This window comes from Haemaphysalis longicornis, unplaced genomic scaffold, assembly GCF_048455015.1.
Source record: "Haemaphysalis longicornis isolate Haplotype H1 unplaced genomic scaffold, Haemaphysalis longicornis Haplotype H1 scaffold_5, whole genome shotgun sequence".
Lineage (NCBI taxonomy): Eukaryota > Metazoa > Arthropoda > Arachnida > Ixodida > Ixodidae > Haemaphysalis > Haemaphysalis longicornis.
Window position 1 is genome coordinate 20088183 of NW_027526385.1, and position 24277 is coordinate 20112459.

Consider the following 24277-nt stretch of genomic DNA (forward strand, 5'->3'; position numbering starts at 1 on the left):
CCGTTACAAAAGTGACTTCTTGCTTAGTCCGCTCATCAGAAAGATTCTGTTCCCCTGTGGAAGTCTGAAACACCGAGTAAAGTAAATTTTTTTTTGTTTTTCTAGCTGTTACCTCCTGTTACAACTGTACAGCCCTTCTCAGTTGCCACATAGCAACACTGAAGTGGAAACTACACTATACCACTTCCTGTAGGCACCTGGTGCCATCTACTGGTTTACTCCTGTCATTCTTTTGAACAACTGCCTAAAGAACCCTGCTGTTTGACCTCAGTAGCTGAGGGGTAGAATCGCGGGTTTTAGAGCAAACAGCCTCAGCAGTGCAAAATTTTTGCAAGGACCCGTCATTTTTTTTTCTGTATAAAATGTACCCGTAGTTCAATTCGATGCATTGTTTTCACCAATAAGGGTGGTTTGGTATCTTTCAGGTCGGTCTAGGGGCATCGTATCGACACATTTAACTTCCTGCATCGCAGCGGAAGTGCATGGCTTATACCTATCTCGGGAAGGAATATCGTGCCTCATCAAGCGCTAGCCAATACCTGTTCGCAAATATGTCACTCTGCAAGTGTGGGCTATTGCAGCGAGATTCTGTAAAAATCATTTCTGGATGGTGTTTTGGCAAAGTGACTCGAATGCATTTTACTAAAATGAATGCAAAGACAGACGAAGGAAAAGCACCGTCTCAGCACTGCCTTTTCCTTATCCCTATCCCTTGCACCATGTTTTGCTACAATGCAGTTGGTCATCTGAACGATTCGTAGCTGCATTTGACGGGGCAGTGTTTGCGGATAACAATGGGCTATTCGGCTGTCGAATTTTGGTGCAACCTTCTTGCACATTGGTGGTCAAAACCAACGCACTTGTGTTACACCAGGGTTACACAGCATTTCACTGTGTTGCACCAGGGTTACCCTGTGTTGCACCAGGGTTACACTTGGCATTTCACTGTGTTGCACCAGGGTTACACCTGGCTTCCACTGTGTTGCACCAGGGTTACACTGTGTTGCATCAGGGTTACGCTTGGCATTTCACTGTGTTGCACCATGGTTACACTTGGAATTTCGCTGTGTTGCACCATGGTTACACTTGGCATTTCACCCCTTGCAGCCGGGAGAATCCTGAATTCTTCAACCGCAGATTGGCCCTTAGCGATGTAAGTGACGACTCGGAGGACGAACCCGAACCAGGTAAGCGGGTTCGTTAACATTGGGGACTATACCACCCACATTCACAGAGATTGTTTGTGACTGCAAGTTGAAAAATTAAAGCTGTTCCAACCAATGTGAAAGCTGTCGGAAGTGCAGAGCAGTGATTCGCCAGAATGGGGGGTTGCGCAGTTATCCGCTCACTGCTACCACCCATCACGCTCTTCACCACCCTGTCTCACTTCTCTCTCGATGAATATGCAATTTGAATTTACCGCCTTCGCAGTGCTCACGCGTCCCCTGCCTGAAACTGTGCCAGCGGGAGTTCTGTTGTTTCTGTGCTCGCTTTTCCTCCTGCACGTGCCGGCGTTGCACTGCCACTTACTATCGTAAAAAACCAACCCAACGAGCGTTCCTGACTAAATGAACGCGAGCGCTGGTGGTTAATTATGTATATATTGCCTCAAATGTACCTGCAGTTTTTTTTTCCGCTAAACAACGGGAAGATGTACGACAAGCACCAGCGGTTCACGAGTTTCGAACACTCATGACTATATGAACCGCTTGGCTTTCGAAGCCTCTAGGTTACGCCGCGACGACAGCGGCTACAAGGGAATGTCTGCTCTAGTTGGGTCCAGCGAGTGAGCTATGACAAGGCACGGCCCTAAACTGCTCTGCAGTTTAAAAGTTCGGTGTCTAGTGGAGCATTGTATGTTTGTGCATTATCTGACAAGTACAACTTGGGAATTTGCAAAAAAAAATTTCGAATTACAACATTGGTGAGTTTGTGTGTTGCTGTTTCAGCGAAGGGACAGCACGGTGCCCCGTCTCCCTCGCCGAGTCCTCCTCTTCAGAAGAGCTCGCCACCCAGGAGTCATGTGGCGAGGGAGCCTCCGCGGCCTTCTTCCAAGACCCTCCTCGCAACGAAGAGTTCCTCGTCTTCCCTCCACGCCAAGGGTGCTTCTTCGAAGGCGGTCTCTGCGAAGGTGATGTTGCCTGTCCACTCCAGGCATCAGTTCCAACAGCAGCAGCAAAAAAGGTACAACCTCAGGGGCAGCATTAGCTCCTGCGTTAATGGGATCTACCGTATTTACTCGCATAATCCTCGCACTTTTTTTTCGGAAAAGTCAATGCTAAGTTAGGGGTGCGAGAATTATGCGGGGAAAAAAAAATCCGGTGCACAGTGTTGCCAATCTGCCTCCTGCCGATCCCGCTAAATGTAGCGGCCGTTTATTGTATATATAAGCTCAGTGTTGCCAACAGCAGCTATTTCTTTTTATTTTATTATTTACAACGTAAACAGTCTCTCGTCGATCAGCGATCATGAAATTGCCGCCTTTGCTTTCTGGCGCGCGCCCTATCTCGTAGTCGTCATGTGCGTGCCCTACCCCTGCAGTAACGCACATTGAAGTCGGTGACGCCGAAGTGCCTGCCTGCGGCGCGGTTGCCGTGTTCGATCGCGTACTCTATCGCTTTCAATTTGAAAGCGGCACCAAGCACAAAACAAAGAGATCAAAAAGTTCTCAAAATGGCAGCGAGCTATCCACCGTTGACGCGAGTGACGGGACCATGCGGGACCACGACGGCGACACGACAGCGGGCTGCGCGAACGCCGTCTAGTTGCGCGCACAGCGAAACCGGCTCAAAAACAGTGTGAGCAGCGTGTTAGGGAAACGTTGTGTTAGGGCGCAGGCGCCCTAACACGCTGCTAGGGTTGTTAGGGCGCCTGGATGGCCTTGGATACACAGCGCTCTCTGCCGAACGGAGAGGCGGCGGGGGAGGGCGCGCTTTGGAGAGCGCGTGCACCTTGCGGGTTTCGCGAGCAAGCAACTTTCGCCGCTGCAAAGTTGGGGGTGCGAGGATTATGCGAGGAACCAAAAAATCCAAGTTTTGGTGGCTCACATTAGGGGTGCGAGGATTACGCGAGTGCGAGGATTACGCGAGTAAATACGGTATGCTTGAGTTGAAGTAAAAGTTTGTGTGTATGTCACAGTATTTTTTATGGCCTGCTCATCCGCTCGACGGGCTGAGAGGCACATTGAGGAGATAGTGTTGTGTGTGAATGCGTGTTTTCTAAATGCCGTAAATGACTAGAAAAAAACCAGAAGCAAAATTTTGAATTTTTTTTTTAATTTGTTTTCATTTTTTATTATTAAAAATGCATTTTTTGGTGCTTGAATGGAGCTGGGCGAGTTACCAAAGGCTAGTTACAAGGCTGTACCTTGTCTTTGTAATCCCTAAAATTCTTGTACACTTTAGGTGTACAAAAAGGTGCCCTGTGAAAAACTTCAGGTAAGGAATGTCAGATCTTTTGAAACGGAAACACTGGTTCACCCTTGGCTCTTTCTTTCTCGCCGATGCTGTCGCCATGCATCATTTTAAGTCGCGTCAAGTGGCAATTAAAGAATATGCCTGTTTTCGTGCGTATAACCTGCACCAAGAAAGTGAAAATTTCAGTGGCAAAGTAGGGGTGCGGATGATACGCTGGGGTTTTCTCCTTTAGTGCAGCTTCACGGCAGTGCACGTTGTGCCGCGAAGCTCCTACACAGTAACACTGACTAAGCCTTCCGTGGCAGCGATTGCACAAAACATACAAGTACAAGGAAGAAAAAATGAGTACGGGCGCACTCTAACAACGGCATTTTATTAGTGAATTGTGACTTTTGCCTTGCAGTCAGTGTATTCTACTTTCCAAATATACGCTTTTTCTGTCTACATAGTATGTGATGTGTTGCTTGAGCAGTAGCTTTGGTGCAGACTTTCCCGTGTGAAATGTGCGGGCAATATGCGAGGATTTTTTTCTTCTTTTCCGGCGGGCTGAAAGTGGGGGTGCGGATTATACGCAGGGGCGGGTTATACGCGCAGAGATACGGTACCTGTATGTCGAAAATTGCGATTGTGCAACAGGTGTGATTATCGGTGCCGCATGACATTTCGTCCACGTTGTATTGAGTCTTCATGTCTTGCAAGGGTGCGTGTAGAGTTCAGTACAGGGAAAGTAGGTTACTTGAAAGCAGTTTTATTGTCAGGAACAGCGACACAACAGTACAGAAACAGAAAGGAAAACAAGTTTTGCCTTTGCCACATGCGTGGGGGATCAAGTAAAAGATTCGGGTCAATTCCTCTTTTCGAAGAAATTACAAAGGAAGCAGTGCTCTCTTTCTTTAGTAGAGGGTCATTTATGCTCTTTCGCAATGAGCATCAAGATGTGCTTACATACAAGTCTTGCTTCAAACTGGACACACGTCATATTTTGCAATCATCACCATCATCAGCCTGCTTATGTCTACTGCAGGGCCTGTCCATTCCTGTCTTGCTGTACCCTAGTACATTCTTTGCCTCCGAGTTCTCATATTTTGTCCCTCTGTCGAGTTTATGTTCTTCCGCTTCTCCTAGTCCAATCTCTCGGTAGCTACTCTGTCACCCTAATGGTTCACATTTGCCATTTCTCTGCATTATATGCCCAGCCCAAGTTCACTTCTGCCTCCTAAATCAAGCTGTGATGTCTTCCATTCGAGCTTATTTTATATAAGATGCTCATTTCATATTCCTAAGTATTTGCCCCCCATCACACTCCTTTCCGCTTCTCGTTGGGCTGACCCAAGTTTCCCTTCAATGTGCTCAGTTAGGTACAACTTACAGCGTGATTCAACAAGGACGACAGAAAGACGACAAACACAAGCGCTTGTGTTTGTCGCCTTTCTGTCGTCCTTGTTGAATCACTATATTTTACCAAATATGCACCAACTTTCCCAACAGTGTGTTCTACTGGTGCTCAGTAAGGCGTCGACTCACTCCCCCATAAGCCATTAGTTGTAGACCATTCTTTTCAGCGGTTGTCCCAGGCTGCAGAGCTCACCATTTCAACCACTCCCCTCGACTCCCAGCTCTACAGCTTCGAGAGGAAGCACATCGTGCAGATCGGAATTGGAAGCCAAGGCCCCCCGTCCCGCTAACAAGGAGAACACCACTCCGTCGAAGGCGGGCCTTCCCAAGGTGGCCTACGGAGTGTCCAAGAAGGAGCCACGGACCAACGGCCGGAGTCGGGCACCATCTGCACCGTATGGCAGCACGTTCGGGGGGGATAGGCCGGCGGCAGGTGCGGCGGCCACCCAGGGTATCCACGAGGCTCCGCCTGCCGGCCGGCAGCAGTCGTGGTCGGATGCGGTGCGTGCCTCCGCTCCCGCTGCCCAGAAGAGGAGCCTGCTGAGCCTCCTCCGAGATCCCAAGCCCCCGGAGGTGGGTTCAGCTGCCTTTGCTGGCTTGGTAAGGGAGTTCATTGGTGGCGGGAACTGTAAAAAAGCTACTGAAATGCGTGTGATCACAATAATGTAATAACGTATGCTATGTTGTAAAGCATTACAGGTTGCTTTGTTAACATCTGTGTGTTCACACTGTTGCTGTGAAGTGGATCTGTTTGCAAGATGTGTTCATGTATGTCTTCTTCTTTTGCTCCCGGTTTGCGTACTCCATAGGCTTCGTTTTTTTTTTGCTCAGCTGTCATCTTCCACTGTGTTTGTCACTGTGTTATATATTTCTCTTCACTGCATTAGTTGCCACATGACAATATAAATATTTTGCAAATTAAACTGCACGCTTCTACTGTTTAATATGTTAGTGTCCTTCGTTTCCCATTGAAACCTGAGAGTGACCGATTTTTGCTTCCTTAAAATTTATACAAATTAAACTAAACCCACTGACGAACCTGCCATGTCCTTTCATCGTCACCGCTATCAGCATTAACAAATCATGCTGGCAGTGATGACAAGCAAAAGGGATTGGTGTGTGCATACAAACATACATTACAATGAATGAATTCCAATACTTGCTGTCATCTTTGTTGTCGTGAGTTGAAGCTTTATGCGTAGGCCAGATCGTACTCAGTGCAGTGCAAGCACAGCTGATGTGAGAAAAGGTTTGGAATGAACAGTAGAGGGTTTCAGTTGTATCTATGCACAGGCAGGCATGTATGCATGCATGCATGAATTTACCTATGGATGAGTTCCCCCACCAGCTGACAGGATGGCCCATGTTGTTACCAATACTTTTAAAAGAGAAACAATTCGGATTTATTCTTTGCTTTCTTTCAGGAGAACTACTACACGGAAATAAACGGCCGCAAATACCACATGCTGAGCCTCATCGGGAGAGGGGGGTCCTGCAAGGTGGGCTACTATCCCCCACCCTTTTTATTGCATATATTTCTGTAGTTGTTCTTCTTCAGCACTTTCACAGGGCTTACTCCACTCACTTATTTACAAGTCATCCCTTTGGGTTCCCGTGGCAGGTGTTTGTCATGTTTGACAAACGCAAGAACCTGTGCGCCGTGAAGATAGTGAGCATGGCGGATGTGGAGCAGGAGGTGATGAAGATGTTCCTCAACGAGGTCAGCATCCTCAAGGCCCTGCGGAACTGCGAGCGGGTCGTCAAGCTCTACGACTAGTGAGGAATCTGCTTTTCTTGCACTTGTCTCGCATACACGTGTAGTCAGAACATCAATCGTGGGTATATTGAGTCATTGCACATATCGGACCTTCGTCAAGTAATTGCGCGATTTGTACATTTGAAATGATTTATGTCAAACTTGGTCGGGCATGCATTGCATATATTAATGCCTGCAGCTGTGTACAGGGCAAGTTTTTTATCAGTAAGTGGCGCGAGAGACGTTTTATGCATCAATTTCCTATGTGGCAGCTTTCACTCTCCTAGGGCCCAGGCAAGGTGCAAATAGGTTATGAAGTGTGTTCTCTCAAGAATACATAAGGGCTGCTACTTGACAAGGCAGTGGAGTAGCATTCTTCTTTAAAGGGACACTGAAAGATATTAAAAGCTATAAACATGAGATGATTTATTTCTTTCGATCATCAGAACTTAAAGCCACGTAGACCATCAGCCAAGTTTTATTTATGAAGTTTTTTTAGTTATTTAAATTTTTTTCCTCACGAGAAATGTAAATTCAATAATTCTGTTGCTACTTTCTTGCTGAATTGGTCACGTCAACCATGACAACGTGGTGTAACTTATCCTGTACGTAGTCACAGGCTTTCTGGTACATTGAAAAATTCTCGATTCAGTGAATTCAACAACGAGGACAAGGTGCTCGCCCTGGTGATGGAGAAGGGCGACCAGGACCTGGCCAGCGTGCTCGCCTCCATGACCAAGAAGGGTCCGCTGAGCCCCGTCACCGTCAAGTTCTACTGGTCCGAGATGCTGCATGCCGTGTTGGAGATCCACGACAAAGGTTTGCGACGGGCGCTCTGTCAGCACGCTCTGTCGGTACTCTGGCAAAATGAACGAAATCCTCTTTCATATATGGGGCCATGAAAACAATATACAAGTTTTGCTCATACTACTTTGTCTCAATAACAATGATACCGTAATTACCCGATTCTAACGCGCACTTTTTCCCGGAAAAACAGGCCGAAATATCGCATGCGCGTTAGAATCGGATACGAAACCGAAACTGCAGAAACAGCTGAAATTTCGTCCCACCCATCGCCATCTCAAGATGGCGCCAAAGCTTTTAGCAACAATTTTTCGAATCTAGGCGCCTAGAGTTTTCTATCGGCGTTCACACAAATCGACAAATTATTCCACTTGCGCGCTTGATAACAGCAATGGGAGCAGCGGCAACGAAGGTGCGCCGCTGCCACGGCTTACGAGCGGCTTCCACGCGTTCACAACGAGCGGTTCACTGAAGCGTGCGCCTCTGGAGAAGCTCGCGGGATGGGCGTGCGAGGCGTGGGCCACGATCCCATCGACCATGGTTGAACATTCATTCAGAAGTGTGGCACCGCGAACGCGCTTGATGGCACCGAGGACGAGGTGTTGTGGTCAGCGGAAAGCGACAAGGAGCTCTCGGAGAGCGACGAGGAGTGAGATGCGTGAGATTACTTTAGGAAATAAATCCCCCGTTTCTCTCGCATTCGTTTTTTTTTTTTCACAAAGTTCCGTGCGCGCTACAATCGGAGGTGCAAGTTTTTTCGGTTTTTTGCCTGGAAAATCGGGTGCGCGTTAGAATCAGGGGCGCGTTAGAATCGGGTAATTACGGTACCAATTTTTGCAGCGTCATGAACACAAATGCCACATCATTGTTTCAGCAGGAATGGTGTGCCTCTTTTTCTTCACCTGCTAGGCGTGATCCACTCAGATCTGAAGCCGGCCAACTTCCTCTTTGCGGGGGGGAAGCTGAAGCTCATCGACTTTGGCATCGCCGACACCATGCAGGCGGATGTCACGAGCATCTTGAAGGAGAATGCGGTACAGTTTTCCTTTTCCTTTGTGCTTTCTTTGTTTATTTCAGCCACCATTCCGCTGCTAGGCCCGATGCGGAGGGTACATGCAGCCTGTATCATTAATTCACGTGTGCTTTGCGTTAATAATTGAGGTTAGTGCACGACATTCGGGTCAGTTATGTAGAACCTGCGCAATCAGTTTTGCATTTTTCGTACGCTCTGTTTTGTATTGCGATAGGCAACCGCCTCACCAGTAGCTACTGTACCTAAACAATACTTCATGCACAGCCTGTTTAAGTACACTCGAATGTATTTATAGGGACAAACATAACAACCCATCGTATTTGTAATGGTTCACAGGAGGCATTTTTCTACTATAGTGGTTGAGTACAAGGGTAGGATGATGGATATTGAAGCTCCGTTGCTCTAAACTTTCACAGCAGAAATACTGCATTAGGTAGCAGTGAACAAGTCCAATCTGGAGGCGAGCGACGGTGATTTTTGTCCAGGCATGTTCACGACTTGCAACTGGTGCGACCGCGGTAGGCAGCAAACTTGAGTAAGTAACAATAATTCAAAATTACAATAATGAAAAGTAACAACAATGCAAAAGGTGTTTTTTTTGGCACACTTTTTGCAAGCTCAAGCGCTGCGATGCGCAGGATCTCCCGATTGGCGGTCGGTTGAACGACTGAGAACCGTTCAACGACAAAATGGTGCTCTCATGAACCCGTCGCAACATGAACAAATGTCATGGAATACGAACTGGCATGAGTGAATGAGTCGTTTTTCATATTGTCAGATTAGCAGCACCTATTTGCAGGCTACACTGTTCCTTCTATTTGTATTGATAGTGAAACTGCTCTGCTGGGAACCAAACTGAGCTCTACTAACCTGGTGCGCACCTGGGGGCGAGCAAGGTTAGACCCAGGGTTCCACCTTGCGGGCCACGCGAATATTCTTGGTCACGTCTACCCTTATGGAGGCAGTTTTTTGCAGGTCTTGCTACTCTGTAGCAGGGTAAGCAGCCGGGATTCTGGTGCGGTGCCAAAGGCGACACAAAGTCAGAGTCACTTCCTGCATGCTTTGGTGTCGCTAGAAAAAGAGGGGATCGCGAGTAAAGTGAAAAAATTACGCCCACCTCCCCTCGCGGGAACCCTGGTGTGATGCGACGCTGAGGGGGGTTCAAGCGCAAGCGGAGAGCAACCGTCGGATCGAAAGGCCGTCGGAGAGCGGCACACTGGTTATATGCGCAACGCGCCCGAAGGAGAGGAGACCGCGGAGAGAGAGAGTACTGCACATGCGCAGCACCGCGCGCAGCGCCGCCCACCAGCGGAGTGACAGCGCGCTGGGCCGCGCACCCGCACATGTTGAGAGAGAGTGTTCGCTCTCACCTGGGCACGCTCCGGCGCCAGTGCGTCTGCCGCAGCTATGACGCAACACAATCCACTTTAATCCAATCCAAGCTAGGCCAAGCCAATTCAATCAAATCCAATCCAATGCCCCTCGCGAGAGAGTGTTCGCTATCGGAGAGGAGAGGGGGAGAGCGGAGGAGAGTGTGGACGACGATGCCAACGACAACGACGGACGCACGCAGGAAGGACAGGGCCGCCGACAAGAGATGCTCTCAGCGTCGCATCTAAAAGGAACTGAATCCTTTGTTCGGTCTTTTAGGTGTCCAGGTATTTTATGGAATAAATATGCAACTTTGTAGTTGCATGGAGCATGGAGTAAGAGTGCGGTGGTGTCGTGTAATTCAGTTGTCCTGTCAGCAGAAACACATACTAACTGGGGTGTGTTAACAGCTGTCCTTCACTTCGAGTTGTTGGCTAATTCGCTCTCGCGCTACAAACGACCAGCCTCCTCGTTAGCTCGGTTGGTCCTTGAAGAGTACGAATTTTTCTTCAACTGCAAAGTTTCTGAGAAAGCTGTATAGCTTTCCTTTGTAGCCGTATGGTTGCATTGAGGTGGATGTCAAATTTTCCTTCATAACTGGGGATGTCAGAGAAGACGAAGGATGAATTAGATTGCTCCTCTCTGACACCCCGAGTAATCTATTTCTATCTATGTCTTCTATTTCTTCTTCTATTTAAGCAATCTATTTCTTCTTTTGTCTTCCAGATGGGCACACTCAACTTCATGTCCCCGGAGTCCATCCAGTCTACCTCGCTGGAACCTGGAAAGCGCTGCCTCAAGGTCAGTCAAGGTCAAAGTCTTTAGTATCAAAGTATTGCGGGAGTCATCTGGGTCTGTTCTGTGATTTGCACCGTCTTTTCGAGAAATCGTGAATTCGTTTGTTACAAATGAAGACAATTTGAATGCAGTTTCTTTAAGGTTACAGAATAAACCACTGGGCACTGCAGGTTATTTTTGGAGTACCTCTGCAGCAAAGCCCTTCTACGGTAAAATATACTAGAAGCCAGAGAATTTGACCCCGCCGTAACGCTTAGCGAATGCAAGTTTTCAGCAAGTAAAGATCCCCAGGTGGTTAAAATTAATTCATAGCCCTCCACTATAGCATGTCTCGGAGCCCAATTGTAGCCTCGGTGCATTAAACCCCTGATGAAAGTTAAAAAGGAGAAGTTTAGCCAGAAGCGTAGAACAGCATTAGCTTTTTCCCCCCATGAATTTTTATAACTGATATTGTTTCTTGTGCCTTACGTGGCCCTTACCAATAAAAAATTTGGCTACAGAAACATTTCCTTTTATTTTTCTGTAAACCAAACTAAATCAGCTAATGCATCTGACCTTGTTTTCAGGCCGTGTATAGCATGCCAGCAGTCGGTGCCGTGTTGAATATTTGCATTATGCAGGAATATCTTGCCAAAACTATATTTGAAGGCCCTGAATGTTGTATTCTTGTATCGTCCTACCTGTATACCAAGCTACGATATGCATGTTACGATATCGTACAATTGGTGGTACGATACGATATCATTGCTTCAACGTGCAATGGCAATGCCTCACAGATCAGCCGCAAGTCGGACGTGTGGTCGCTGGGCTGCATCCTGTACCACCTGGCATACGGCAAGACGCCCTTCCAGCACATCGCCTCGCTGCCCGAGAAGATGCTGGCGATCACGAGCCACAAGCACGTCATCGACTTCCCCCCGCTGCCCAACCCCCACCTCCGCGACGTCCTCATGGTGCGTGTGCGCGGACACCATTTCTTCGAACAGTTTCCTTTTCAGTGGGACGTATTTATTAAGTCGGAAGACCGAGGTATTTAATCTAACGTGAAGTGAACGTATAGTTGTTGGCATCAGCACAAATAGTACCAACATGGCTGCCACTGTAAAGAAAATGAGCACATTTGGGTTTTTGAACTGGGATTTGAACTCTGGTTGCCAAAGCACCAGCCAGGTGGGCTAACCACTGAACAAACCTCGTACCCTGCCAGAGAAGGGAACAACAATTGGCCTGCAGCAAGAATTGTGGCCACCCTGCCTCTGAGAGTTATTCGCGTCAAAAGACGTAGAAACGAAAGTGAAGAGACGTAAAAATGATGCAGCAGCAAAGCAAAGAGAGAATTGCGGGGCTTTCGTCTTCAACACACGTAAGCAGACTGACATTTTTGTGGAATTTTGCTGACGTAATCTAACTCGCTGATGAGAATAAAGTTATAGCAGAGCGGGAAACCAGTCCCTGTATGGTACCCGGTACACTGGTGCATGCGCGCAGCCAGCTTTGACTCAAGCCTCTGAGCATGTGCAGAGATTCCAATTGCGTCCCGGGTACCATACCGGGACCGGTATTCTGCTCTGCTATAACTCTGATACTGAAGTGCCGCTGAAAAAGTTGTTGAGATCGATAAGTGCAATTACTGAATGAGGCAGGTAATTTTTACGAATTTGGTGGTCGTCTTTACCCAGCGTTTAACGAAAAATGAAAATGTGTACGTTAACTCCACAGCTGCTAAGACTGAGCAGTGCGCACGCCACCCGACTCAACACAACTCACAGGAGAGACCGACGCCTTCTAGATAAAAGGAAGCTTCAGTGTCGCATCCTAGACTTTGTTCTTTTTTTCAGTAATTGACTAATTTCTACAGTCTACATTACTGGAGTGACAATCTCCTCTATTTTTTATGTCTTGGCGATGCAGTGCTGCGGCTTTCTTTTTATCTAGGAGTCATTGGAAAGATGCTACTTGCCCCTCTTATCTATACCTTGCATGTAAGCTACCTGCCCGCCCTTCCGCAGCGCCTGCTTCTAAGTCACCGCTCTGTAAGGATATTGTATGAGTACGATATAACAGGATACGATAATGATACGATACCTTACGATATGGTATTGCTACGAGTGTGGTACAATGAGTGAAAACTGGCAATAAATAACAGTGTGTTATGCTTGGCTGGACTGAACAACCAATCTGTTAGTCTGCCACCATTTTTTTAGGGGAAAAGCTCCTTAGGGGCTGGGGCTGTTGGCGTCTCCTGTCGTCGGCGTCGTAATCGTCGTCTCATCATGTAGTAACAGTACTGAAACCCCGGGAAACTTGTTTATGCCTCAGCTGTAGAGCTTCATGCTTCAAAGACGAGAGACTTTTGCAGCAAAGCTGTACACTTCTACCTCCCAGTGGTTTACCTCCGTTGGCAAAAACGCCAAGGCACTCACCAAGAACATGCTTATACACTGTAACCTTCCCAGGTTTCACGTTAGAGGAGATGGCCCAGGATTTTTTGTCTCCTCCTGCCTGTCTGTCTGACGTTGTCTGGGTCTGTCTGTCTGTCTGTGCGTGTGTGGGAGAGAGAGAGCCACCATGCTTGTAGGCTTTTTGATGTTTTTTTTTTTTTTTTACCACTAAGCATACTTTGAAGGGCTGCGCATTCAACCCTCCTGGAAATAATGCTATTTGCCTATTTCCGTCGCTCGCAGCTCTGCCTACAGCGGGATGCCAAGCAGCGGCCGACCATATCGGAGCTGCTAGAGCACCCGTACCTGGTCGACGGTAAGGCTATCACTCTGTCGTTCATTCCAGTCCGTGGATGTCAGTAGGTCTGGAAGTGAGAAGCTGGCTGTGTCATTTGTGTGTCCGTAAACCGCTTTTCAGTGCTTCTATTTCCTTTCTTCTTTTTTACATCTTCAAATGCCAGTTTTCAAACACCTTGCGTGTCGGTGCGCTGGATTTGCATTACCTTGACCCTTATGTGACTTTTTTTTTCAGTATGTTGCCTTGCTTATGTCTCAGCAATGCTGGACTTCTGTTTTTTACTGGACAAATAATCTCTAAATTTGTTGCAAACATTGACAATGTTCGTTTCTTCCTCTCCATGTCACACCGTGTACGAACCAGAGCAAGTTGGCGAGCTGAGAAGCTTATTGGGGTTACAAGCTGTCAGCAGCACAAGCTGTCAGGCAAGGCTAGGCCGCCACTGGTGTACACTGCCGAGTCAAAATGCCACTCACGGCACTGTAGACGTGTGTACTGGTTAGAATTGCAAACACCTTCTGCACTACTGCTGTCCACTTTGTGTTGGGGGAACGTCCCCTTTCGCTAAGGTTCTACGTTAAGGGGGGATGCTGGTCCTAAAACAACTTCTTTTGATTTTGAAGTAAACTTTTTCCCACTGATTTCGAATGTGCCATTATTTTTCAGCTGGTCAATTAGTTCCCAAGGTAATTCGAGGTAATTAGCCATTTTTTGGTCGAATAATAGACAAAACAGTGTTGGTCATAAAACTGTCATCTTTGTATTTTGCAATACTATAAACCCTGGTGAGTGCAATAAGAGAAGCAGTTTTTTGATGCACCACTTGGAAATAATTTTACAGCTCATTAAACTTTGGTGGCACCACTGGCAAGGAACCATTTCAAATGCCCATTTCAAACACCAAAGTTTAATGAGCTGTAAAATTAGTTCCAAGTGGTTCCTGAAAAAGAACGTGTATGACAGCTGCATCTTACCGGTACTCACCTACGGGGCAGAAACTTGGGGGTTCACCAAGAGGGTTCAACTTAAATTGAGGACCACTCAGCGAGCAATGGCACGGAAGACGATAGGTGTAAAATTAAGCGACAAGAAGAGAGCGGAATAGGTCAGGGAACAAACTCGTGTTAAGGACATATTAGTAGAAATTAAGAAGAAATGGATGTGGGCAGGGCATGTAATGCGAAGGCAAGATAACCGTTGGTCAGTAAGGGCAACAGAGTGGATTCCTAGAGAAGGCAAGCGTGGCGGGGGCGGCAGAAAGTTAGATGTGCAGATGAGATCAAGAAGTTTGCGGGGATAAATTGGAGAGGCCTTTACCCTGCAGTGGGCATTGATATGTTGATGATGATGGCCTTATTTGCTAGAAGCTATCATGCAGTGGCGGTCATTGCTTCCTACAGGAGGCGCAACGGCTGCCCCCACGCATCCAAGGAAGCAGAGCCTGCAGTCGATGTTCAACGAGATTGAGAGCTTGTCACCCGGGAGTGTTCAGAAGTTGACCGAGGTGAGGAGGCCTGCTGCTTTCATCGCTTTAACCCTAGAAATGTCGAAGGGAATAACAATTTTGTTCGGGTAGTTTCGAACCGACACCTGCCGCGGTGGCTCAGTGGCTATGGCTCTGCGCTGCTGAGCCCAAGGACGTGGGTTCGAATCTCGGCCGCCGCGGCTGCTTTTCTGGTGGAGGCGAAAAGCAAAAATGCCCGTGTATACGAGATTTCGGCGCACGTCAAAGATCCCCAGGCGGTTAAAATTAATCCGGAGCCCTCCACTACAGCGCGCATCATCGCCTGCATTGCGTCGGTGCGTCAAACCCTACAATCAATCAGTTAGTTTCAAATCGAAGCAGATATTGCGCTTTTTTTTTCCCCCTGATAAGACATCTGAAATTTTCAATTTCTCAAGTGCGCTAGCCCGTAGCGTACACGCAGCGGGTCAACACTGAAGTGCTGCCCAGCCGCGCGGTTTCTATGTGCATCAATGCATGCTCCACCACCTTCAGTTTATAACTGGCCGTGTAGCTCATGTACTGGCCCATTGTATACCAGGAGCACGAAAAAAGGTTGAAACGCAGCTGAACAACAAAACCATGGTGCGTAATGGCCAGTACGCGGAAGAGCAACATCAGAGGAGTGCGGAGTACATTTAGTGCTTTGTTCACACGCCGCCGTGACCAGCCGGAACAGCAAAAAGCAGGGAAAGAGTGCACAGTATGCTTGGTGCCTTGTTTGCACGCCGCAATGTTTTCATGGCTCCGGGTTTTGTGTTCAGCAGGTGGCGCTCCGCAAGCGCGCAATTTTTAAATTGTGAGCCACGGCATTCACGCTCACGTCTCCGGCTACTGTTAAGAGTTCTTTTTGTTGTAATGCGTTTTTAGCATTTCAACCAAGTTACTTCATATCAAGTTACTGCAATCGTGTACGGCATCAGCAACCATGCTGAGATAAAGACATTCCTGCTGAATTTTTTTATGCAAGGTGACAAAAAACTAAATTCTCAAGAAGAAAAGTGGGGGGAGGGTTCATTACGTGAGTGGGTTTATTATGTGAGTAAATACGGTATGGTTGAGAGAGAGGCCAACAAAGAGCTGCATAATACAGAAGGCTTGCTGAGGGCAGCCATTGCTCATTCAATGGCCAACATCTCTAAGCAGCACCTGATCCATGCACAGAACCGTTTCCAAAGTCAAATCGACTCGCCTATTGCTGCTGATGGTGGATTCACTGATTAGTGACGGAAATAAACCGTAACAGAAGTATTTTGCAAAGTTGGTAAAAATATGTGATTTTAGTGGAGAAATTTTGTCGCACCTGAAGCCAACGCTGTGTTCTTAAATACCTCCGGCATCCAGTACATTAAGGCCCTAGAGCTTTGCTTTAGAATTTTCGTATGCAGCGAAAGTGTAGAATTTTCACGAGTACAAATTTCTGGGCTAATTGGTGTTGCACTGCTGAATATTTTATAGCGCATGTGTACGAGGACAAGAAAAAAGGGACACCACGGAGCATCTGCAGCGAAAGCGTGGCTTCGGGCCCTTTTCATCCATCTTTCCCACCCCTAAAACCTCATTGCATAGCATAGCATACTTATGAATTTACAAAAATCTCATTATTTACTGGTTTATATGGTATTCTATGGGGAATCCGGGTTTATTGGTATTACAAGATTCATATGATGCAAAAGAGTAACCACCACTTCAACTAGTATTACCTGTGAGGGCCTTTTGAGCCACCTGCGTCAGTTCAGTCTTTTCTTGGTGGTTTTTTTCAGTGAACACTACAATAGGCGCTAGTGCATTGGTAACTAATACCTGTGCTACATGAGCGTTTGAAAACACATTTCGGTTGAATGACCTTTTCCATTCAAACTGGAAAGAGTTCCACTCATTTACATGACAATTTTCAAAGGCAGTTGAAATTTCCGTGTTCGCCGACCATGTTTTGGTGTCGCTGCTGCTGCCAAGTTTAATTCTCATAACTTGGCAAAAAATTTAATTTTCGAAGTAAACTAGGCAATAAAAAACACAAATATTAGCAATAAAATTGATGACAGCCTGCAAAAGCACTCAAAACAGGCAGTTTTTCTTTTTTTTTTTTTTGCATCGCTGGTGTTGAGAATACCAAGTTACCTCGTAATCGTAGTTCACGATAGAAACGAAAAACAAGTGAAAAATAATCAAGGTCGTGTACTTCAAAAACCAAGTTTTACTCGTAAAATGTGTCTTTGCAGCATGTGGAAACTGCATCGAAGTGTGCGAGTGTTTGTATTTCAAAGGTTTTTGAGAACTTCAAAGGTGGTTGGTGGTGCTCCTTTGAACTGGCATTTCAATCAAGTGTCTTTGAAAAACGTTGCATAGCAGTTGAAAGGGTGGCATTTCAGTCAAGTGACATTCGGTCCAAAGGCCTTTCAACTTGTAGTTTACTCTAACTTTTAATTCAATTTTTCGTCTGTTGCACTGCAGGTCGTCAAGTCGTTGCGTCAACGCAAGCAGTGAGAAGACATGCAGCATTTCGTGACATCAGCTTCCAGCTTGTATGCTGCCCTCTCCCCCATTTTTTTATTATGCCCACTGTACAGTTTTAAATAATAACCCTGGATTTTACGTATTTTTACGTGCAATTTTACACTTTTTTGACACGTTCTTCAACACAGACCTATCTCGGTATACAAAAAAGGTGCTCAATTTTTGCTACTTCCTATTGCAGAAATGTTGCATCCTCATAATGTGTTTGTGACTTGTAAAATATTGCAATATCTGATGTAAAAACGCGTTACTGTAAGACTTTTAGCCACCTTTGGATGGCGGCCGATTTTAATGTTTTAGTATGCGTTGTATTGTGGGTTTATTGCTCCATTGCAGAGTGTGTTTATACATTTTTAATATTCATGTATGATACAGCAAGTGAATCAATGTAGAAACATGTTGTAGATGTAATGAACAAAAATACTTTTGCGAAACTGTCTGGTTTTTAGAAATCTACGGTTTATGATGCAGGGCTTAACCGTGCTACGAAGGGAAACAAACTTGTGAGCACCAGATTAGCAATTTGCACTTTTCCAGTGGCACCATTAGTGATGAAAATTTCTTCATGCGGTATTTGAACCTCTTTTGCAACAAGTGGACTTGCCTTCCAAAATCGCAGACCAAAAGTTGATGACTTCCTGCTAAAAAATTGTATGATGATTACTATAGGATTACAGTCAAACCTCATTATAATGTAGTAGTATCGGGACATTAATTTAGTTCGTTATATCTGATATTCATTGCGACAGTAGAGTTAAAAATAGGCTCAAACCAACTGGCTCCCACAAAAATTGTTGATACAAAACGAAAAATTTTAAGCTTCGAACCCATTATAAACAAGATGGCCCTTATTTCAAGCTCTATGAATCAGAACATGAGTACAGAAATCACAACAGAACAAAGTTCATTTGACAAAATAAATGGTTTTCTTTTTTTTTTTTAGAACGGATGTGATCTTCATCTGATGGCTTATTCACAGCACTGAGCAGGGTGAAATTTTTCTGTATCCATGAACAAAAGGGCTCTTTCTACTTCTGCAGCTTCGGACTACGGGAGTTTTTCCAAGTAGCTTCTCAGCCTCCTGGTAAAATATTTCTTCGTTATATCTGGTATCGTACGTGGCTCTCACGGTTAGTTTCGTTATATGGAGTCATTGAAATGAAGCGTGACCAACCGAAGTTCGTATTTAGTTCACTATAGCCGGTAATTCGCTATATCAGTGTTCGCTATGATTAGTTTCAACTGTACTCTACTCTCTAATGCGAAATTTGTGCACATCGCGAACTGCAGCAGTCTCGGTCGCGGCGAATATCTGCTGCATATCAGGAAGTGGTCATGTGATTAGCGAATGCACGGCAGTGCACGCTACATTGCCGTTATTGTACAGCGCTTCGCCGCCGCCGAGCAGGTTGTTGCAAGCCGTGTTTGAACCTCCCATGCAAATGTCAAGCAGTTCAGATGAGTGCCAAACGAAGGAGCAACTTCTGGTGAAAGTGCAAGGGGGAGGCAGTGAGACTGAGTCATACGCGCCGGGAGATGACTCCTTAGCAGTACAAGCCGCCCTCCCCCTGGCACTTTTGCCAGACGCTGCTCCTCCGTTTTCTTTCTGCTTGGGGTGCCTGTTTCACTCGCTTGGTTATGCGGACATCTTCGCTTTCGCTGCCACGAAACCAGGCACTAGGCGAAACCAGGCACCAGGTACCAGGCACCAAAGCGCTGCGCGCTAAAACAGAAAATAGAAGAAAATTTGCAGTAACTCTTTAACCCGCAGACCCACAATATTGTGGACCTATGAGAAACTACTGTGATTCAGAAAGAGCACCAGACTTAAGTGTACTCTGCTAAACTTCGCAGAGACATGACACAACTTCTTATCAGTTTTAGGTGTGCAGCCCCTTAGGGGCTGGTGCTGTTGGTGTCTCCTGTCATCATCGTCATCGTCGTCTCATGTAGTCACGGTACTAAAACACCAGGAAACTCGTTTACACCTCGCGCTAGAACGTAACGCGTACTAAAAAAACACCGAGACACTCGTTTATGCCTCGTGCTAGAGAACTTCGTGCTTCAAGGCTCCTGCTTTGCCTGCGGCTTAATTGCTGCAACGTGGGAGCCCGCTTGCGCCACCAAGTCCGCCGGGCGTCCCCCACCTGCACCGACTGTGCAGAGCCTGCGACACAGAGCACTTACCGCCAGCATGACACCGTGAGGGCAGAACTCCGGGCCGCACTCCAGCGACTCGGTGCCCGAAGCCACAAGCTGGAAGACTTCCTGTTCCCCACGGGACTGGACGCCATCCGATGGGAGGTCTTCCAGCACCTACTCAACTTCCAGGTTGTGACAGGACTAGCGCTGCGTTTGTAGCCGTCGAGTCATGGACGAAGCGAACGCGACATAGACTGTCCCCCACTCTCCGACTGCTCTTCTCTTCCCCCCTCTCTCTTCCTATCCTTTAAAACCCCACTTCCCTTCCCTGGACTGGGTTGTATGAGGATGAACTCCCCGTTGAGTCCAACCATATCCCCAGTTCTTTTCTCTTCCCTCTTTTAATAAATCACCACCACCCCACGTTCTCTGCGCAGTGTGACGTCACTGCTCCTCGCGCATGCACAGCGCAGCTCTCCAAGAGCCACGCGAAACTGCTCAACCTCGGCTAGTGTAGCGCACACTACCACAACACCCATTTCATCTCCGGCTGCATGGTGCGGTGAGCCGCATCAAATTGGTGTATTTCGGTTTTGTGGGCCCGATGTGTCCCTACTACCCCGTAAAACAGAACGCATGAGTTAAGAGGTGCCAAAGTGCCGCATACTATGAATTATAGCGTCATTTATGGTATCAATTTCGGTTTCGGCTGCTGAGAGCCCGGGAACAAGCGCAGGGGCTCTACGGCGCCCATGACGTCACATTTCCTGTTCAAGCCAGCAGGCAACCTTTCACGACGCCGCTTCCCTCCTATCTCAAATAAAGATTAGTTCCGCCACATTCAGCAGATCTGAAACTACCTAGAGTTGCAGATGGCGGGACGAAATGGCAAAAGACACCACAACCCACCAAAATGTTAACTTTATATGCGTGTCGCTCGCTGAGAGGAAGGGACAGACCCATGCAGGGCACAGACCACTCCGGGATTAGACCGGCAGGACGTACACTTCTACGCCACACCCCTCCACTGGCGGTACTTACCATATTTGCACAATTCTAACGCGCACGCTTTTTCGCTAAAAGTAGTCTTCAAATTAGTGTGCGCGTTACAATCGTCCACAAACCTGAAATCGGCTTCAAAGCGTCAAGTGGCATCGCCATAGACACAAAACCCTCCCAAAATCCAACTCAATACAATCTAAGACAATCCATTGATGACACGCGAGCAAATTTTGCCGTAATTATCTTCCGTTGGGCATACCTTATCAAGCTGTTGCAAATATTTACTTCGAAGTTAATTTTTAGACTAAATCTTTTTCAGATTTTCATTAGTAAACTTACCTGCGCGTTACAATCAAGGGCGCGTCACAAAGCCGGGCGTTTTCGGGTCTCAGAACTGCGGCAACAATATCCAATTAAAATTGCTTCCAAGCGACGTCAGACGCCCATAATCGTAGGAAGGCAACTTGGAAGCTTTATGAAGCGACCCATCTAACTTTTTAAAAATCGAACGTTGGTTTCAGTGCTCCTTCAATGCTGACTTGACTTATAATTAGAGTCTGTCCTAGTCTTGATAGCAGCGCAAAGATAACGAGGGTGCTTAAAACTTTCAAACGGTGTGAATGCGACAACCCAGTTGGATTTGCTGTTCAACTGCAAATAAACTGTTTCTGCTGTTCATTTGCTGTTCAACTGCAATTGCGCACCTCAAGCGGAAAGTGCAGCCGCAAAGTTGAACTTTCTGTTGAGCTTTACGACTGCGCCCATCACCATTTGACCAGCCCCCAGAACAGCACCCCCCCCCCCCCCCCCCCCCCCCCCCCCCCCCAAATGAAGCTCGTTCCGCTCGCTTGCCATCGCCAGGAGCCTCCTGCTGTGCCGCGGCGGTACCTTCACCTATCAAGGTGGCCCGTATTACACCTGCGGCAGCGGCCTGCCGTCCCTTGGCGCCGCTCTTTCCCTTTCCCGGCACGCGCTGCGTTGCCCTTTCGCAGAGCCCCGCTCCGACCCTCCTCCCGCACTGCTGTTTTCCCTGCCGGGCGCACTATCCCCGTCTGGCGCTCGCTTCGACCACAACTTCAACTTTTTTTGCACCACTGATTTTGTGTACCTTTCAACGCGCATGTTAGACACAGATATTTGAGGCTTTCGCCTGAAAATGCTGTGAGTGAATGAAGCCCACGTAGTTGGGGAGCTGTGAGCGTTGTCCCAGATGAAAAAAAATATTTTGTCTAGCTGGATTATTGAAGCAGAAATTTCTTCTAGCTAGAAATAGGCAGAATTTCTGATCAGAAATTCAGTTTCTAGCTCAATTCTAGCTGCATATTTTTTCCCACTGGCAGGTGTCAGTCCAGCTGGAAGAAAAAACCTGCAAGCTGGGAATAATCGCCTCTAGCTAGGCTAAGACTTTCTAGTTAGAAGCTGTCGATTCAAACTAGAATATGTCTATAAATCTAGTCAGAAATTAAGGTGGAAAAGGCGTCATGTACAGCTTAGAAACTCATTCCCTCGCCCGAAGACCCCGTAAAGATGGGGTTCGTAGCAGCGCAGCGACCCTCGTCAAGAGTAACTGACCGGTTATGCGAAACGGCACCGATCGACATCTCGTCCGTCGACCACGTCCTCGTGGAAATGGTTTCCGCGAAAAATAGGGTCGCGGGTAGACTGTTCGTGCTAAACGTAATATCCACCCGTGCAAGAACCACAGATTCGCGAACCAGCTTAATTACGGCATTAAAGGAGCAGTGACACCAATTTTCGGCGTAAATATTATTGCACAGTACGCTTCCTTCACTCAACAGAATACCCTGGCTAAAATATGAGCGGCCTGCGACGCGAAGAACATAGTTCAATTGGATCTCATTTATCGCGCCGACAGAGCAGCCCGCGGAGCGGCACTCAGCAAATGGACATCAGCGTGACATCACCCCGTGAAGCCAAAAGAAGTGACGCGCCAGCGCTCGTCAAAAACTCGTGACGTCCCTTCACGCGCGCGGCCGCACGGGAGGCGAACGGGCGCAACACCCTCTCAAGCGGGCGCCGGTGACGTCCGCACAAAGCGGTGAGGTCAGACCGGGATTTTGTCATATGCGCCGTTCGGGATCAATGGAAGCGCGGGAATTTGAAACAAACGATTTTCAGGCCGTTCAGTGTAATTAACTATCGCGCGCTGAAGTATTTGAAGTGCTGTTTCAAGTTCGCCAGACCATTAAGTATCGATAAAATCAATAAAAGTGTCACAAAATTTTCGTGTCAGTGCTCCAATTTAAACGTAGCGAAAGCGCTGGTCATCGTGGGTGACTGCATTTCGCACCACAAGCGAGAGACAGTGAAGGGAAGGCGCCTCCGGCTGGAGGCCCAGCACGAGGATTTTACCCTAGACCCCGCGCACGCCACAAGTGCGACACTTTGTGAAATTGGAGGCTGCGTGGCCTCATTTTAGAGATAACGTGGGAATTAACCGTTTCATAGTTGCAGAAGGGTATGCTGAAGGGTACGTATCAAGTATTAGTATTGGTACGTAGTATTACTCCAAGAAAAAAATAGCAGTGGCTTAGCTCGGCTGTGACAGGACATACGTAGCGTGAGCTAAGGTTCGGCTGGTTGTTCTTAGGTTTCCTGGTTGTCTAGGATTAGCTGATTATCATGCTTACTGCTGCTTAAACGATTTCTAGTCCAGTCACTGCTCCTCGCGCATGCGCAGCACGGCTCTCCAGGAGCCACGCGAATTAAACGGCTATCAAGCGGTTCTGGCGCACCGTCAGACTTAGCTACTGCGCAACGTAGGCGCACAGCTGGGCACGCGCCGGCGCCAGTGCGTCTGCCACGGCTATGACGTCACTACTCTGGAATGCGCAGACCGGCGAATGTGCAGACCCAATTCTCTACACACCCGTTATAGTGCCTAGAATATACTCTAGGCACTATACACCCGTACTCCAATTGGATTGAGTTTTTGTTTCAATCCAATTTAATCCAAGCCAATCCAATCCAATGCTTCTCGCGCTTGCGCAGCACGGCTACAGTGGCTAGAAGTACCACGGCTAAGGTGGCTAGAATTCTAGCCACCTTAGCACGGCCCAATTCGAGGTCCACGCGAAACTGCTCAACCTCGGCCGGTACATAGCTTGCGCTGCAAAACATCGCAGACAACAGGAATAGGCGACAAAACAATTCACAGACTTCAGTGTGGAACAGGAGTTCCACATGTGAATTGTGTTCTCTTGCCTAGTGCCGTCGTATGCGCCGTTTTTCTTGGAGCACTTCATAGTTGCCACTTAGCTCACGCCAGGCGCGGCCAAGCCGATACGGGGACAAACCCGATCAAGGTCAACGGAATGGTACAAATTCGGGAAGATCAGAGCGGTCGAACACGAATGGCATGAAGGCGAAGACAAAACAGACGATATAGCGACATCGATGGAGTCGTGGGTCGGGCTGTCACACACGTGCGTAAAGCAATTAAGCGACCAAAATAATACCCGAAGAACCCGAACTCAAACAATACCGGTGCCAAACTCCTATACAAATGTGGAAAGCGAAGCGGGGCTTGCAGAGACTAATCAAACTAAATCGTGATCTACGCGTAGACGGTCACAGCGCGCATCGGTAAACCAACTCGGCAAATCGAATCGGTAAACGACGCGAAGCAGCTCATTTACTAAAATTGGCACAGCACGTGCGACGGCATGGACCCGGGCCTCGCGAAAACCTGGAGCTTCCTCAGTATTCTTAGTCGATTCGGGTAACAGGAGTAACCACCAAAAGGCAAAAGTGAAGCGAAATCGTACACAACTACTCGG

The 24277-nt window shown here is 47.4% G+C and overlaps 1 protein-coding gene across 1 annotated transcript; it reads left to right on the forward strand.

The window, feature by feature from the left end:
* Window positions 1–1107: 1107 nt before the first annotated feature.
* Window positions 1108–17415, forward strand: LOC144137948 (dual specificity protein kinase TTK-like; the record flags this gene model as incomplete). Its single annotated transcript, XM_077669984.1, is given in 12 exon segments — window positions 1108–1187; window positions 1950–2184; window positions 5033–5384; window positions 6236–6310; window positions 6433–6587; window positions 7220–7386; window positions 8281–8405; window positions 10502–10576; window positions 11350–11526; window positions 13258–13330; window positions 14713–14816; window positions 17271–17415. Coding segments are annotated over 11 exon segments (1386 nt in total). The 3' UTR covers window positions 17304–17415.
* Between the last annotated feature and the right edge of the window lie 6862 nt (window positions 17416–24277).